Source organism: Canis lupus, chromosome 18 (genome assembly GCF_003254725.2).
Source record: "Canis lupus dingo isolate Sandy chromosome 18, ASM325472v2, whole genome shotgun sequence".
NCBI lineage: Eukaryota > Metazoa > Chordata > Mammalia > Carnivora > Canidae > Canis > Canis lupus.
The window spans coordinates 1740814-1755869 of NC_064260.1; the positions used below are offsets into that span (position 1 = coordinate 1740814).

General features: G+C 49.6%; 1 protein-coding gene across 13 annotated transcripts in view; it reads left to right on the forward strand.

Moving 5' to 3' along the window:
• The window catches only part of IKZF1 (IKAROS family zinc finger 1), a 91749-nt gene extending 77471 nt beyond the window's left edge, over positions 1 to 14278 (forward strand). For 7 of the 13 annotated variants that reach the window (XM_025449349.3, XM_049096557.1, XM_049096549.1 and 4 more), the window contains 2 exons: positions 1046 to 1180; positions 9670 to 14278. In XM_025449349.3, coding sequence (XP_025305134.1) covers positions 1046 to 1180; positions 9670 to 10379 — 845 coding nt within the window. In that variant the 3' untranslated portion in view covers positions 10380 to 14278. The remainder of the gene's footprint in view (positions 1 to 1045; positions 1181 to 9669) is intronic. The other 6 variants (XM_049096556.1, XM_049096548.1, XM_049096551.1 and 3 more) reach the window with 2 other exon arrangements.
• The last annotated feature ends 778 nt before the right edge of the window (positions 14279 to 15056 follow it).

Consider the following 15056-nt stretch of genomic DNA (forward strand, 5'->3'; position numbering starts at 1 on the left):
TTTCCCAAATCAAGGCTGGGCTTCCAACATAAGATGTGTCTGTGAATCGTGCTGGAACACTGTGAAGGGTAGCTGGAAGAACAGAGGCGAGAATTGGCATTTTCAAAAAAGGATAACATCTAGTGCCATCTTCATATGTAGCTAGTGTGCTGCTCTTTGAAGGATAGACAAAAAGCAAGGATAGGAGTGGCCAAACCTCTAGGTCCTGTGATAAGTCAGCGGGTCGTATCTGAGACAGGAGGAGGAGGCATATGGCAATGGCATTGAGGTGGACCACTTGGAAATCGTGCTGGAAGGACTGACTAGCTAGTTGGGGTGCAATTCATTGACATTTTCAGCTCCTCATGTGTGAGGATGTTGCAGGGACATTAGAGGGTTCTCTTTCCAGACACCCAACTGTAAAAACCAGAACATGGATGGACTCTGCAGGATACAAAGTTGTCTCTCCCATCATGGAAAGAATGATAACGTAGAGAAATACAGATTGGCTGGAAGTGCTCCCTCCAGCGCACTTAGCCCGTTAGTGTCTAGCTGTTCTGCAGTTTGCGGGTGTCGATTTTGCCGAGTTTGCCGCGTGTGTGGGGATCAGGAGCTCTGGCCTCTCCCTGTGTGTTTCCAGGATGTGCTGTAGCGTTTCTGCATCTCCCTTCACTGTGCCCGCGCATGGTGTCAGGTCCTTAGGTCATTTCCGGCTCTGACAGCCTGATGTCAGGACCCATGGAAGTAGCGGATCACAGAGCCCTTGAGACATTAAGGGGACACATCACAGGGACACGAAGGCTTTGGCACATCCATCTTCTGGAGACAGGGGTGGTGCTTGCTTCTCCAGCCATGGGATACAAGGTGTGGTACGCAGGTGTCATGGGCAGGCAGCTGGGGGCCATGTCCAACCGCCCGGCCCAGCTGCCAGGGAGGTTAGAAATGAGCCCCAGGAAGGGCCGGCTCCCGTAGGCACTGTACTAATGTCACATTGAACGCGGGATGCGACCCGATTCCTTCATGTAAGCGTTTCTAAACTGGCCTCTCTAACTGTCTTTGACTTTAGTCATTAAAGAAGAAGCTAATCACAGTGAGATGGGAGAAGATCTGTGCAAGATAGGATCAGAGAGATCCCTCGTGCTGGACAGAATAGCAAGTAACGTCGCCAAACGTAAGAGCTCTATGCCTCAGAAATTTGTTGGTAAGAGTCAAACGTTTGCTGTCTCTTAAAAAAAAAAACTCAACTACGCGGGTGTCTTAGACTCAGATGGTCCTTAGTTGAGAGCAGGAGAGAGACACTATCTCATTTAAAAAAAAAAAAAAAAGAAAGAAAGCAAATATCAGCAGGCTTAGCACTTCTTAAATACTTTGGGTTTTTCTCGAATAGGCCTTCTGACACGCAAGGAGTCTTCCTCTCCTGGCAGCTTTTCCTAGAGTGGTCTTACAGCATCCTGGGTGCCCACGAGATCTGCCTGTGGACAGCCATGTGCCTCAGGAGGTGGCCGGGTTTGTGGGTGCAGGGCTGTGAACGTGGGCCCAGCGTGGCTGCGGGCTCCCCACATAGCCCGTTCACCTGCTGCCTGAGCAACCTCACTGAGCTGCAGATGCTCCCAGAGCTCATAATACTCCCCACCCAGGCTACCTTGAATGTGCCTGGGGAAGAGGGGGCGCAGCCACAATCACTGTTCTCACTGCAGGATCTTTACCTGTGCCAGGGGCTTTGAGGGACACTGGGAGGAGCAAGGTGGCCCTTTCCTGTAAGAGCTCGCTGTCCAGTATAGATGACAGGCAAACACAGGCCACCCTGTATGTGCAGGGAGACAGATAGCTATTTAGCTCGGTGTAAGAGTGGAGGTGCCCTGGGCTCAGGGCCCAACTGGAGGGGTTCAGCACACAGCCACATGTTAATGCTGTCACCAGGGTGACATTTCTGGACCTCTCTAAGCCTTAGTTCTGTTCTTATATGCCTCACAGGGCTTTGTGAATTAACATAAAAAAGACATGAAAACATTTAGAAACACTCAGTTTAAAGGTCAACTATTATCAGTAGGATAACATGGAAAGAGAATCCTGGAGGGGGAAGGGTCATGTCCAGGAAAGAAGACAGGGGAGAAGGGTCATGGTCAGGAAAGAGGACCATAGGGGAGGGTCGTGTCCAGGAGAGAGGACCGTGTGGGAGGGTCATGGTCAGGAAAGACAATGATTAGTAAAAGCTTCATGAAGCTGATAATAACTTTGATGGGGGAATAGGATTTCAGCACACTATTTGTGGAAGGAAAAGACAGGATTTTAAACAGACATAGAAGTACAGGGAAATGGTGGTGCTGATTGTAGGGGCTGGAGTGGGGGTGTGTTTCAGGCTGATTCATTGTAGCCTCAGGGAAGCAAGGAAAATAAAGTCGCAGTAAAGCTCTGGCCACAGAATCAATGGCCTTTGAACACCACCGTGAGAAATGTCTCCTTAACTCAGGAGGCAGGAAAAAGCCCTGGCCTCTTTTTGATGGGAGCCACACCATAGAAAACAATACTACAGGTGCCAGAAGGTGATCAGGAAAGAAGAGGGCCAGTGGTGGCAGGGAAGGAGGAGGGAACAGAGCAGAGAGGTCTGGTGATGGGCGTGGGGTCAGGGCAGGGACTGAGCTATGGAAGCCGTGACTCATGGTGGTTCTAGTAGAGGAGGATGCCATTTACAGAAATGATAAAGCCAGTTTCTGGAAATAGTTCTGGTTTTGATCTGCTCATCTTCAAGGGTTTTCTGGGGTAAAGGCCACATGGGAGCCTGGAAAATGTGTGTTGGGAGAGGATGGGTCTAGAATGAGGTTAATGGTTCATGAGGCCTGGGGTTCTAGAGGACACATGAGACAGCAGAAAGTGGAGAGGACGAAGGAGAGGCCAAGTTCTTGGGGCTGCAGCCTCCCTCTTGCACTTATGCCTCCATTTTGATCAGGTCTGAGAGGCTTGTCACAGGTTTTGGGTGGGAGAGTTGGGGGAAAGAAGGATTCAGTTTAAAACACTGCAAACCACTGGCTGGAGTTGCCCTATGGAGAGTCACCCACATAATGTGAGCTCTTAGGCTGTGAGAATGGGAGAGACCCTGCCTTTCCTGAGCAGAGGAGGAACAAGGTCCTGAGCACAGAATAGGCTGTTGTGATGGGATTTCAGGTCACACGGGGCTAGTGAGAACATGGTGCTCATAGGCAGTATGCAGTGGGTGGTGTGCAGCAGGCAGTGTGCACTGGGTGGTATGCAGTGGGCGGTGTGCAGTGGGTGGTGGCCATGGCGCAATGGGCAATGGGTAGCAGGCAGTGGGTGAGGCAGAGGGCAATTGCCAGGTAACCAGGAGGAGAGATGGAGCAAAGAGACCCACTAGCACCCAAGGATTGTCAGTGGTCACTGACCTGGGGAAGCTGGCACGACTTCTCCTTCAGGTTGGGAAATTGGAGAAGTCCTGCTGAGGACTTTGTCAATGAATCTTTGAGGTCCGTATTAGCTTTTGGAGGCTCCCGACCTGTCCTGAACCTGTCCCGCAGCCACTCGGGAGGGGGCCACAAGTTAGGCACTGTCTTCAGATTGAGGTGCTTCTGTGTTAAAAACAAAACAAAACAAAACAAAAACAAACAGATGCTCTAATGGAGCCAAGCCAAGGTTAGAAGAAGTCCCCTGGGAGAGAGGAGGCACAGGAGAAGTGTGATGGGAACAGCAGGACAAGGACAGCAGTGTGGAGATTGGAACAAAGGGCTCAGGAGTGTGTATTCTGTTGGGTGTTTTTCCAAGAATGTGGTGATTGATAAGTTATTTCTGTAATAATGCCTCTTCTATCCCCAAATGCCTATAGCTTGTCCTCACGTCAACGTGATGGGATTTTAGTCAACCACTCCTTTTAGTCAACCATTCTCCATCACTAAAATTTAAAAAGGAAGGAAAGGAGGGAAGGAGAGAGGGAAGAGATAGACCTCTTAGGTCCTTCTAAACTTCCAGATGTTGAGTGTATCCTTTATACAAATTCAGAAAGTGTGTAGGAGAGCAACTGGTATCCTACATTATCATATATGCGGGCCAGTGGTGATGTAGTTGAAAGAGTTCTTTCAAGAGACCTGGGTTTAGATCTAGCTCCAGCTCTGACTGGCTGGTGACCTTGAGCACATCACTGAATTCAGTGTCCCCATCTATGAAATGGGTGTGATGCCTCCTGCCCAGCATCCTTCCCAGCACCATTCTGAAGATCAGTAGGGACACTGGGTGTGCAACTGCTCTCAACTCAAGGAAGTACCTTAAGAATGTAAGAGGACATGATGTTTCTGTGGAATGTTGCCCACAATGGTCTATCATCTTACTTAATTGATATGTGACCTATGATTAAAATTTCTACATTGCATGTTGGCATGACTGTAAGTATTGATGCTGCCAGCAGCATTCCTCACCATTATATCGAAGATCCTGTTCTCTGAAATAATCAGATAGAGGCCAACAGGATCAATGAAGCCCCTCAGAAAGGGGATGACAATGTTACATCGCAACACTATTCATTGTCTTACTCTGCTTGGTGATTGTGGGGAGTAAGTGTTGTTTCTTGTTGTTGTTATTAGAGAGAGAGCAGGGGAGGGGGAGGGGCAGAGGGAGAGAAGATCTCAAGCAGACTCCACACTGAGCACAGAGCCCAATGCTGGGCTCCATCTCACAACCTGAGATCATGACCTGAGCCAAAATCAAGTCAGACTCTGTACCCACTGAGCTACCAATGCACCCTAAGAAAGCTTTTAATGGTTTTTAAGATTGTATTTATTTATTAGAGAGAGTGAGCGCACAAGCAGGGAGAGTGCAGAGGGAGAGGGAGAAGCAGACTCCTCACTGAGCAAGGAGCCTGGTGTAGAGCTTAATCCCAGGACCCTGAGATCATGACCTGAGCCAAACTGAGAAAGCTTTTTAAATACAGAAGAGGAGATAGGGGGAAATAATAGTGATTAATATTCCTGCTATCCATTCTAATTCTCTTGGTATGGTTTCTTTTTTCCAGAAGAAAAACACAACCTTTTCTCATTATTAGAATGATACATGGTTAATATAAAGAATTTTGGTGGAAAGATGAATGTTTTAAAATCACCCCCAAAAAGCCACATCCAGAAATTGCCAATATTGAAAGTAGCTGAGCATTATTCTGAATACCTTTCTATCCATATCATGTATGTGCAGGGCTAGGGTGATGAACAGGTGGGTTGGTGGGTGTGAAATGAATGCTTCTGTAAAGATTCTATCATATTACAGACGCTGTTTCAAAATGAAAGTATCCCTTCTATAGCTGTCTTAAATTTAAGAGGTGAACAAGAGCCAAATAAAACTGGAAATGTGGCTGATCTTCAAATATTTTCTCACAGAAAGATATTTTTAAACGATTAAGATTAGAAAGATATACTGAAAAAAAAAAAGAAAGATATACTGCTTTATGAAAAACATGAAGACCTTCAAATCAGTGTTTTAATCCATTTGTTTCCATTTAGACAGCATCTACTGACTCGTGGCTTTGGGAAATAAGGACACAATTTTATTCCCCTGTGTTCAGTGTATATTATTTTTATATCATCCTGCTTCCTAATATTCACATTTTATTCTGAAATCCGAATTTTCCCAGAGGCCTACCTACTTATTGTTGATTCAATATTTAAATAGAACCAAGGCTCAGATTCAGTCCTTTTACTGGTATTTCTATTTTTGATTAATCTCTTAATAACATTCAAGCACCTTCTCAAAATGAAGTTCTAGCTCCATGGTGGTTGTGTCCAAGGACATCTACTTGTCGCCTTTCTGTCTTAACACCATGGTGGCATTGCTTATTGAATGCTGTGTGTAGATATCTGAGGCCAATCTGATCATTTTTTTCTGAAAGGTGATTTCCATTTTTTCCTGAATGCTTGAAGGGTTCCTTCTGTAATCTTCAAGTGAATTAGCCTCACTAGGATATGTCTTAGTATTTTATATTCTGAATAAAAATTTCTTGCCACCTTAATCTGCAGAATCCTTTTCTCTATTTCTGAGAAATTCTCTTCCTCATAGAGACATTTTTTTGTTCCATCTGTTGTGATCTCTGTCGGGGGTACCAGTTGTCCTTATGTTAAATTATTTGTCTTCCATATCTGTTAGCATTTCCTTAAGTTAATTTTTTTGGTCTTTTTTACATTCATTCACACTTATCTTGTTTTTCCTCCTTGCAAACCATTCCATTTTTAGTAGCTTATATTCTATTACTTGCCACTTCCAAATCCATGGATTCATCCTGTAATAAAAGTGTTTTGGACCTCATTTTGTTTCCTGAGACCTGACATCTCCTTTTTTCATCTCATTCTATTGTTTTAGCATGCTATCTTTTAGTAATTTTTTTTTTATGGAGTCCATTTCACAAAATAATTAAGAGTTATCTCCTCTCTTCCTTGAGTTAAGCTCTTTTCCTAGGATGGACTTATTGGTCTGTTTTACTTCCTTTCCTCCCTCGTATCGCTAGAAAGTATTTTCACAGTAACCATGACATTTCTTTTCATCTTATTTTACTTGGGCTGATGTAGCTTGATTGACGTTCAACATTCTTCCCACTGTATGTGAGACATATTTTTTTTCCCTGTGAGAGCTATTGACTTTTCTAAATCCTGAAAGAATGCCAAGGATGGAAAGGAGAATTCAGGTGAGGCAAAGTGCAGTCTTTGTTGAAAACCTTTCTCGCTGCTCTCTCTCCCTCATTCTGAGATTTGGCTAGCTGCCCTAAGCCAGTTATCACTGCACCTAGTTGGAGAGGGCTTCCCAGCCCCATGGGAGGACATGACGAGCTTTGGTCCATTTCTCCTTATAGAGGACTTTACTCCTGTCTAAAGAGCCAACCTTGCCGCTCAGCTGTTCAATGCCACCTGGTTCTCTCTAGCAGAGGTTTTCACTGCTTTTTCATCCAAAGTGGAGGAAGACATTTATCTGAATTGGTTTCCTGTACATATGAGGATATTTGGGAGAATGCTGAGGATTTTGTTGCCTCATACTTAAGGCTTTTAAAAGTTGGGTCAAGAGTCACCCTTCACGGTATGACTCATGCCAGAATTGTCTTTTCTTAGCCCCTCTTTTTTTTTTTTTAACTATTCTGTTAGAATGCATTCTTTTGTTTAGTTGATTGCCAAAGTGAGTCGTGTGGGGTTTTATTTTTCTCATTTGTGGAGTATTAGGGAAGAGAAATTCTGTGGATGGTTTCAGTAGGTCACAGTAATCTGCAGTATATGGATGTTTTCCTACATCCATTTTAATGGTTGCTTGGGAAACCAGAGAACCACAATGAGGAGAAGCAGGATAATTAGGTGGGAAAGCATCATTTTTGATGGGGCTGTAAACACTTTGATATGTATCCAAATCAGCCTTAAAGTCTATGTCTCATCTTATCCCTACCAGGGTTTGGTAGGAGGGATGGACAGGGGCACAAACCTTCTCCTCTGGGGGTAGAGCAACAAGACACTTGGCACCTCAACACAGAAACAAGGAAAAGTGTGTGGCTTTAGTAATGCTATCGAATTTCTTCTTTTAACTTTTAATAGAGAGAAACACCACCTCTGTGTTCCCTACCACCCACCTCGTGGCAAGATTCCATCCATTCCGTTCAGTTTCTGCAGAGGGAGTGACTGGCCACTAGCAAAGGTTTCTTTTCTGTAATCTAAGGATCACACTGTTTCACTATCAGTGCATGTGCCCCTCCTGACCACCAATAGATTAGAATGAGTGCAGGCTGGGCCGTTTCATGATAAATCTCCTTTGCAAGCAAGGAATGAGGCCTAAAGATACTTTATAGTGTGGTGGGGCATATCCCTGGACAATTATCAGTGGTCAGCAATATTTTTCTAGAAGGGTTAGTTCATAAGTTTTGAACCACCAGGTAGTTTATCCTCTTGTTGCTAAGAATTAGTGGGAGACCTTGACGTCAGGTGTCAGTGTGGGCGGTGGTGGATCCTCCACTGCCATGACCCTCAGCAGCAGCCATTACCTGGACTCTTCATAGAGTCTCTTAGGTTCGCTTGCCGTTGCCCCTCCCAGCTGCTCTTCTGCTGGTTACCGAGAAGGGCACTTCCCTCAAACCCTTCAGGGGCTTCTCATTTTCTCCCTGGATAAAGCCCCTTCTTGGTCTAGCCCTATCGTCTGACAGGGTGGCAGCCCTGCCCAGCCCTGCATCTGGGCTCTGGCCCCGTCACCTTCACCCCATCCCTCCAAAGCTCTAGGCTCCTTCTCTTGCTTTTCCCTGGCTGCTCCCAGTGTGGGACACAAGTCCCACTCACGACAGAAGCTCATCTTAGGTCAGAAGCCCATATGACACAAGCCTTCTATTTTCTTCATAGAACTTCTCATCCTGGGAAGGGCTATTTGTACAGCCATATTTTAATGCCTGCATCCCCTGTTAGCTGTGTGCCACTAAGGGTGGGGGCCCTTTATACTAGCTCCCTGTCTGTCCCTCCTGTCTGGTCCAGGAGACACTCAGTGCTACATGAAGATGTGTTAGAGGAAGAAAAGAAACAGAGTAAGGGGTAAAATGTAAACAATTTGGGTGTGCCTCGGGTGCTTTGCCAGAGCTGCTCTCAGGGTTCACCATTCCCAGGGAGCAAGCTCACCTACAAACCCTGCTCTCAGACCAGAAGTTCCTTGAGGAGGAGGAGAAGCTGGCACACTGAGAGTCCTCAGCCATGGTTCCTTGAGCATCGTTCATGCTCAGGAATTTTTGGAAAGATCAGATGAATGGCACACCTTCTCCGCTAACGTTCCTTGGTTTGCCCCCAGCCTCCCTGCACATACCTCTGTAGTACATGGCTCTGGTGCCACCAGGGATGGAAAGGCCAGTGTAACGGGAAGCGGGAAGGGTGTGGACACTGCATCTGAGCATCTTTTTACTCTAAGAGCCCAAAGTCCACTTTTGTTAAATCTTATTATAGATCATATATTTTGATTAAATTTTATGCTGAGTATTGAAGTTAAGAACTTAAAATTCTATCATGTAATGCAATTTTATGTATGTATGTCTGTATTTATTTATTTGAGAGAGAGAGAGAGATTACAAGCAGGGTGGGAGAGGGAGAGGGAGTGAGAATCTCAGGCAGGCTCCACACACAGCATGGACCCTAGTGTGGAGCCCTATGTGGGGCTCAATCCCATGACCCTGAGCTCATGACCTGAGCCAAAATCAAGAGTCAGACGTTTAACACATGCACCCCTATGTAATGCTATTTTAAATAAGCATATCATGTACTATCGTGAATAATTACATACTTATTTAATTAAATACATTTATGAGAAATCAACATTACTGTAAATTGCTTAGAATGCTATATTGAAAATACATCATTTAATTATTAACCTTAAGTCCAGTATAGTAATGTTCGATTATACCATCCGTAGTAAAAGACACAGGTACTGGTGGAGTATCTAGTTGTAAGTTGTGCTGTTTATAGTGAGAGGCGCTGACTTTGGTTCACAGATTTGTTTGTCGGGTCCAATCTGTTGAAGTGCAGACTCTGGGAAGGTCCCTGTGCTCGGTGACCACAGGCGGAGATAGCTCGGCCTTCCCATTGGGAGGCGTGGCATGTGTGCCAGAGCACCGGGACAACCCCCTCGGTGCAGACTTCGGCTGTTGCCGTCATGCACGGAGGTAACCCGGCTTCACTGACTGTCACCTGCCTCCCACAGGGGACAAGTGCCTGTCGGACATGCCCTACGACAGCAGTGCCAGCTACGAGAAAGAGAATGAGATGATGCAGACCCACGTGATGGACCAAGCCATCAACAATGCCATCAGCTACCTGGGGGCCGAGTCCCTGCGCCCGCTGGTGCAGACGCCCCCGGGCAGCTCGGAGGTGGTCCCGGTCATCAGCCCCATGTACCAGCTGCACAAGCCCCATGCGGAGGGGCCCCCGCGGTCCAACCACTCGGCCCAGGACAGCGCCGTGGAGAACCTGCTTCTGCTCTCCAAGGCCAAGTCGGTGTCCTCCGAGCGGGAGGCGTCCCCGAGCAACAGCTGCCAAGACTCGACGGACACGGAGAGCAATAATGAGGAGCAGCGGAGCAGCCTCATCTACCTGACCAACCACATCAACCCCCACGCCCGCAACGGCCTGTCCATCAAGGAGGAGCACCCGGCCTACGACGTGCTGCGGGCGGCCTCCGAGAGCAACCAGGACGCCTTCCGGGTGATCGGCACGAGCGGGGAGCCCATGAAGGTTTACAAGTGCGAACACTGCAGGGTGCTCTTCCTGGACCACGTCATGTACACCATCCACATGGGCTGTCACGGCTTCCGTGATCCTTTCGAGTGCAACATGTGCGGCTACCACAGCCAGGACAGGTACGAGTTCTCGTCCCACATCACGCGGGGTGAGCACCGCTTCCACATGAGCTAAGCCCCGCTCTGCCCGTGGGTGCCGCCCGGAGAGAAGCACACGGGCCGGGGCCCCTCATCCCGCCAGCAGCCCGGACTGGACCAGAACGTTGTGCTTTGATCCCTAGGTGGTTTTTCATTTAGTTTTGTATTTTTAAGTCGGTTGGTTGGCTGGGGTTTGATTTGCTTTTGAAAAAGAGGAGTTTTTATTGTTAGATGCAGGGTTACATTTGGAGTACCCTCTCCCCCAAACGGCTATCTTACTAGATGTGCTCATAGACTGCTAGCCGAAAGCGCCCCCGCCTGTTGCTTCCTAGAAGTCCCATCCTTCAAAGAATTGCTCATTTTCAGAGAAAGTTTTGTAAAAACAGGCCAAAGCCTGGGAAGGAACGAGCTGGTCTCTGTGCTAAGTAAGCATCCACGCACTGATGTGGTTTCCAAGGCCCCAGAGGCAGTGAGCACAGCCCCGGGTCGGGTGCCGCGGGTGAGCAGACCTGGCGGGCGCCCCCAACACAGCAGGGCCGAGAAACCCAGGCCGCAGCCTCTGGCCGCAGGCATCTAGGTCTGCAAGGCCGCAGTTTTTAAAAGATATTGTTATAAGTCACAACCTGTACAAAAATACGCGGTTGGGACAAAGGCACAGGCGCTCACCCAGCAAAGGGAGTGGGGAGGTCGCTCAGCCTCCTACGGCCTGCTGGGAGGGGAAGGGCCCGGACGCCACAATCCGGGGGGCCAATCTGGAGCCCTCTGCCCTCTGCCCTCAGGCCCGTGCCTCTCGTGGCCCAGAGTCTAGCACTACATTTTTAACATCTATCCTGGAACGTGGACCTTCATTCCTTTGAACCCCTCAGAAACCAAGCTCTACTCCAGATTCCACGCTCCTTCCTTCCCCGGCTGGTTCCACCCACAGCCAGAAGCCGGTTTTCCCCTCCAGTCCCAGGCCAGACCCCATTTCCACGACATCATTGCTTGTTGACTGGTGAATTTCTCTTCCCGCCCTCCTTCTACATTATTCTTGTTTTAAAATCCCTAAAAGAAGGACGTAGGATGATCGTTCATTTTCAGAGCAAGGAGCTATGACAAGTGAAGCCCAGGAGATATGGCTAACCTGCCGAGAGCCTACCTGTTAGGAACTAAATGTTGAAAGAGTCTGACACCGGGGCACCTGGTGCCTCAGTGGTTGAGTGTCTGCCTTCAGCTCAGGTCGTGATCCCAGGTCCCGGGATCGAGTCCCACATCGGGCTCCCCGCAGGGAGCCTGCTTCTCACTCTGCCTGTGTCTCTGCCTCTCTCTGTGTGTCGCTCATGAATAAATAAATAAAATCTGCAAAAAAAAAAAAAAAAAAAAAAAAAAAAGAAAAAAAAGTCTGAAACTCTCCTGGAAGGACAGAGCTGCCCCCATGTGCCCACCTAGAGCATCCTTTCTCTCTGGGAGCCTGGAACGTGCAGAGCGACCGTGTACCCTGCAGGCAAGGTCAGATAAGAAAGAGAAAAAGGCGGGTGCCGGGGGTAGAACTTTCCTCAGCCATGCCATCGGGAGCCCCGCCAAGGTGTTTGGTGTCTCCAGCCCCCACCTGGGAGGGGTAGACCTCAGGGTTCATCCCACTATTAAACGTAATAATGCCATCCACCCAGGCAGGTAAGAGCATACAATTTCAAATGTTTACATGTCTTTGCCAAAACTGAACCAAGGTGAACGTAAAAACAAACAAAAACCCAGAAGAAAAAGTGCCCATGAGTACCCCCGCACCTACTCTAAATCTGGGTTTCTTGGTCACGGTGCTCTTGACCTTTGGGGCTGGATATTCCTCTGGGGTGAGGGATTCCCTTGTGCACTGCAGGAGATGTAGCATCATCCCTGGTCCCGGCCCAGTAGACGCCAGTAGCACCTTCATTCGGCGCCTAAAAATCTTTCCAGATGTCACCAAACGTCCCCACGGAGCAAATCATCCCAAGTCAAGAACCGCTGCTCGACATCTGAACCAGGTGGAAGGCCCGGGAAGCCTTCCAGAGGAAAGAAGCCCTGGAAGGTTGTCCCCGCCAGGAGTCCCGCCCTGACCCCTGGTGCCTCCGTGTCCACCGCAAGTCCTATAAATGAATGGGTCCCTTTCATTCTCCAGAAGCAACTCTTTCCACGTGCGAGCGAGTTGCGTTGCAAGGGTAGAGTCCACACCTGCCGTTCTTGAGCGGCGGGTTCTTTTGCTCACGGAACCGTGTGGAGCATTGAAGCTGCAAACGAACCAGATCATGGTGTGTGGGACCCTGGCACGTGGATGGTGGAGTCGAGTGGAGACCCCTGCGGACCCTGAGGACCCCTGGGCTGTGCAGCCGGTCACACAGGAGGCCACGGTCCATCCGTCCATCCGTGGGATCGCGCCCGCAGCCGGGCCCCTCGATGTCCCGTGGGCCGGCACCTGCACCCACCTGCCCTCGGCCGTGCACCTCACAGAGCTGGTTGGTTGAAAGGAGCCGCCCCGAGGCTTCACGCGAAGCCTGCCCACAACTGTAAATAGCAGCCACGGACGGTCTTCCCGAACACGCTGCCCCCATGGCCTTTGCGACCATCTATGTACTCGCCTTTCCTTGTGGTTTTATATTGTAGTGTCCAATTTGCTTTGAGATGACTGTGTAAGGCAGGGCCCCACGGAAAGGCAAGGAGTGCTTACATTCCGTCCGAAGGGAGTCCCGTTCTGGACCGAAAGCTGTTGACGTTTGTCCCCTAGCCGGTTAAAGCGCGCGTCCGCGTGACCTCACCCTCTTCGTACTGCGGTCTGTGCGGTGGTCCGAGAACGTGTGTCTTGGGAGCCGCTGCGCCCAGGCGTCGTGAACTCGAATTTAAAACGAACACCAGAGACTGGAGGGCTGCGAGGAGCGGGGGCACGTGTCCACCACGACAAGAAATCGGTGGCCCTCCGCCCCTGCGGGGCCGTCCCGGAGCATCCCCCGACGCAAGGCCCGCGCACCTGCCCCTCACCCAGGTCTCCTCTGCGACGTGCCCCCGAGAGCACGGTCTGTCCTACTGGAAGAGTCGCTCAGCAGACGCGCGCCACCATTCACTCACTCCCTTGTCGCCAAAGGGCTGACCCAGCAGCACCAGTCAGCTCGGAGACCAGCACGTTCCACTTCCAGTTGAGAATCCACCAGGTAAAGAAATCTCAGAATCGTCGTTGCAAAAGGAAGCTACTGTTAACGGAGATGTGAGTTTGTTTGTTTGTTTGTTTTGGGGGGGGCGGGGGATTTCTTTTTATTTTTGTGGGGTTTTTTTTCTTGCATTGCTTTGAGGACCATGTAGCCCTTATAATGTCGTGTTCCGACCGAAACGGAAGCGGGGATCAGATGGACTTGCATAGACAAATCATGAAGCAAATGTGTTTCTCTGTAGCTGCCTGCACTTCTGGAGTTTCAGCAATAAGGAAGGTCAGCTCTACTTCAACTCCAGATAGCTTTCATTCAGTCCAGTGTCCTGTTTTTGTTTTCGTTTTTAATTTTAAAATGAACCAAAATCAGATCTATTTAAGATGTACAGCCGTGAGAAGAAAGAAGCACATCCACCTGTCGGTATGGTCTATGGTCGCATTCACTGTGAACAGATGTAACCAGAGATTAATATGCAATATTGTTTCAAATACTTTCTAATACACTTTTTTACAATGTTGTCTGTGGGGATTGTCAAGGTACAATTTGCTCGTATCTGGTGCAGCTTTAGGTCTTTGTCTGCCATTCTGGAAAATACGTGTACAGGATTGTAAATGAGAAAACGCACTTGTATTTCCCATCCGCCTCTCTGATGATGTTAAATTATTTCTGTTTAGCTGTGAACGAGGGGGGTACCCCTGGAGGAATAGAGGATCCTTTTGTACACATCTTGAACTGCTTCTTCTGTAGAGATAGAACAAATAAATGCAACAAATCCTTTGTCCCATCCTGTGACGTCCGGGCTCCTGTGGCGCCGCCACCTGCTGCAGACCGCTCCTGGCCAGCGGAGGTGGGTGGGCCTCGGGGAGACCAAGCCCTCACAAGCATCCAGCATCGGATGAGCTTGCTGCACGCCGGAGCCCCCTGAGCACAGCGGCGCCGGGCTTGGGCTGCTGAGTCTCGGCCTTCGGCTTCAGAATGTGGATTTGAGGCAGGTGGAGGTGGGGGGCGACCATCAGTGCGCCCCACGCTCTCCAGCACCCGCTGCCTAAGTCCACGGTCGTGGGGGCACAGGAGGCAGTGGCTGACCACAGCAGCTGCTGTCGCGGTCCTGGTCCTGCAGAGCTGATGCTGAGGCCACGGCCGGGCGGCGCCGGGAGGCTCACCTGCCCCGTGGAGGGAGAGCCAGGCAGCGCGGGCTCCGCGCCTCGCAGGGCCGAGGGGGGTAACTAGGCCGCGGGTAGGACGTCCCATCTGCACAAGGTGAGGCTCTGCTGAAACACAGAGGCCGGGCACTTCCCATCAGGCCCTGTCACCTGTTCCCCAGGGACACTCTCAAGGGCAGCCCTTGACCTGCAGCATCTCCTGGGGGAGCGTCCGGCCTCCGTAGCTGAGCAAACTGGGAGCGTGTTGCCCGCACTGAAGGGACGGGGCACCCGGGAGAGTGGGCTCCGCCGCCTGACCCCGGGCCCGCACGGCTGGGCGAGCGCAGCCCCCGACCGCAAGGCTGTCTGCCCCTACCCGGGAGAAGTGCGCCCAGCCTCGGGGCAGGGGGGCCCTGGGAG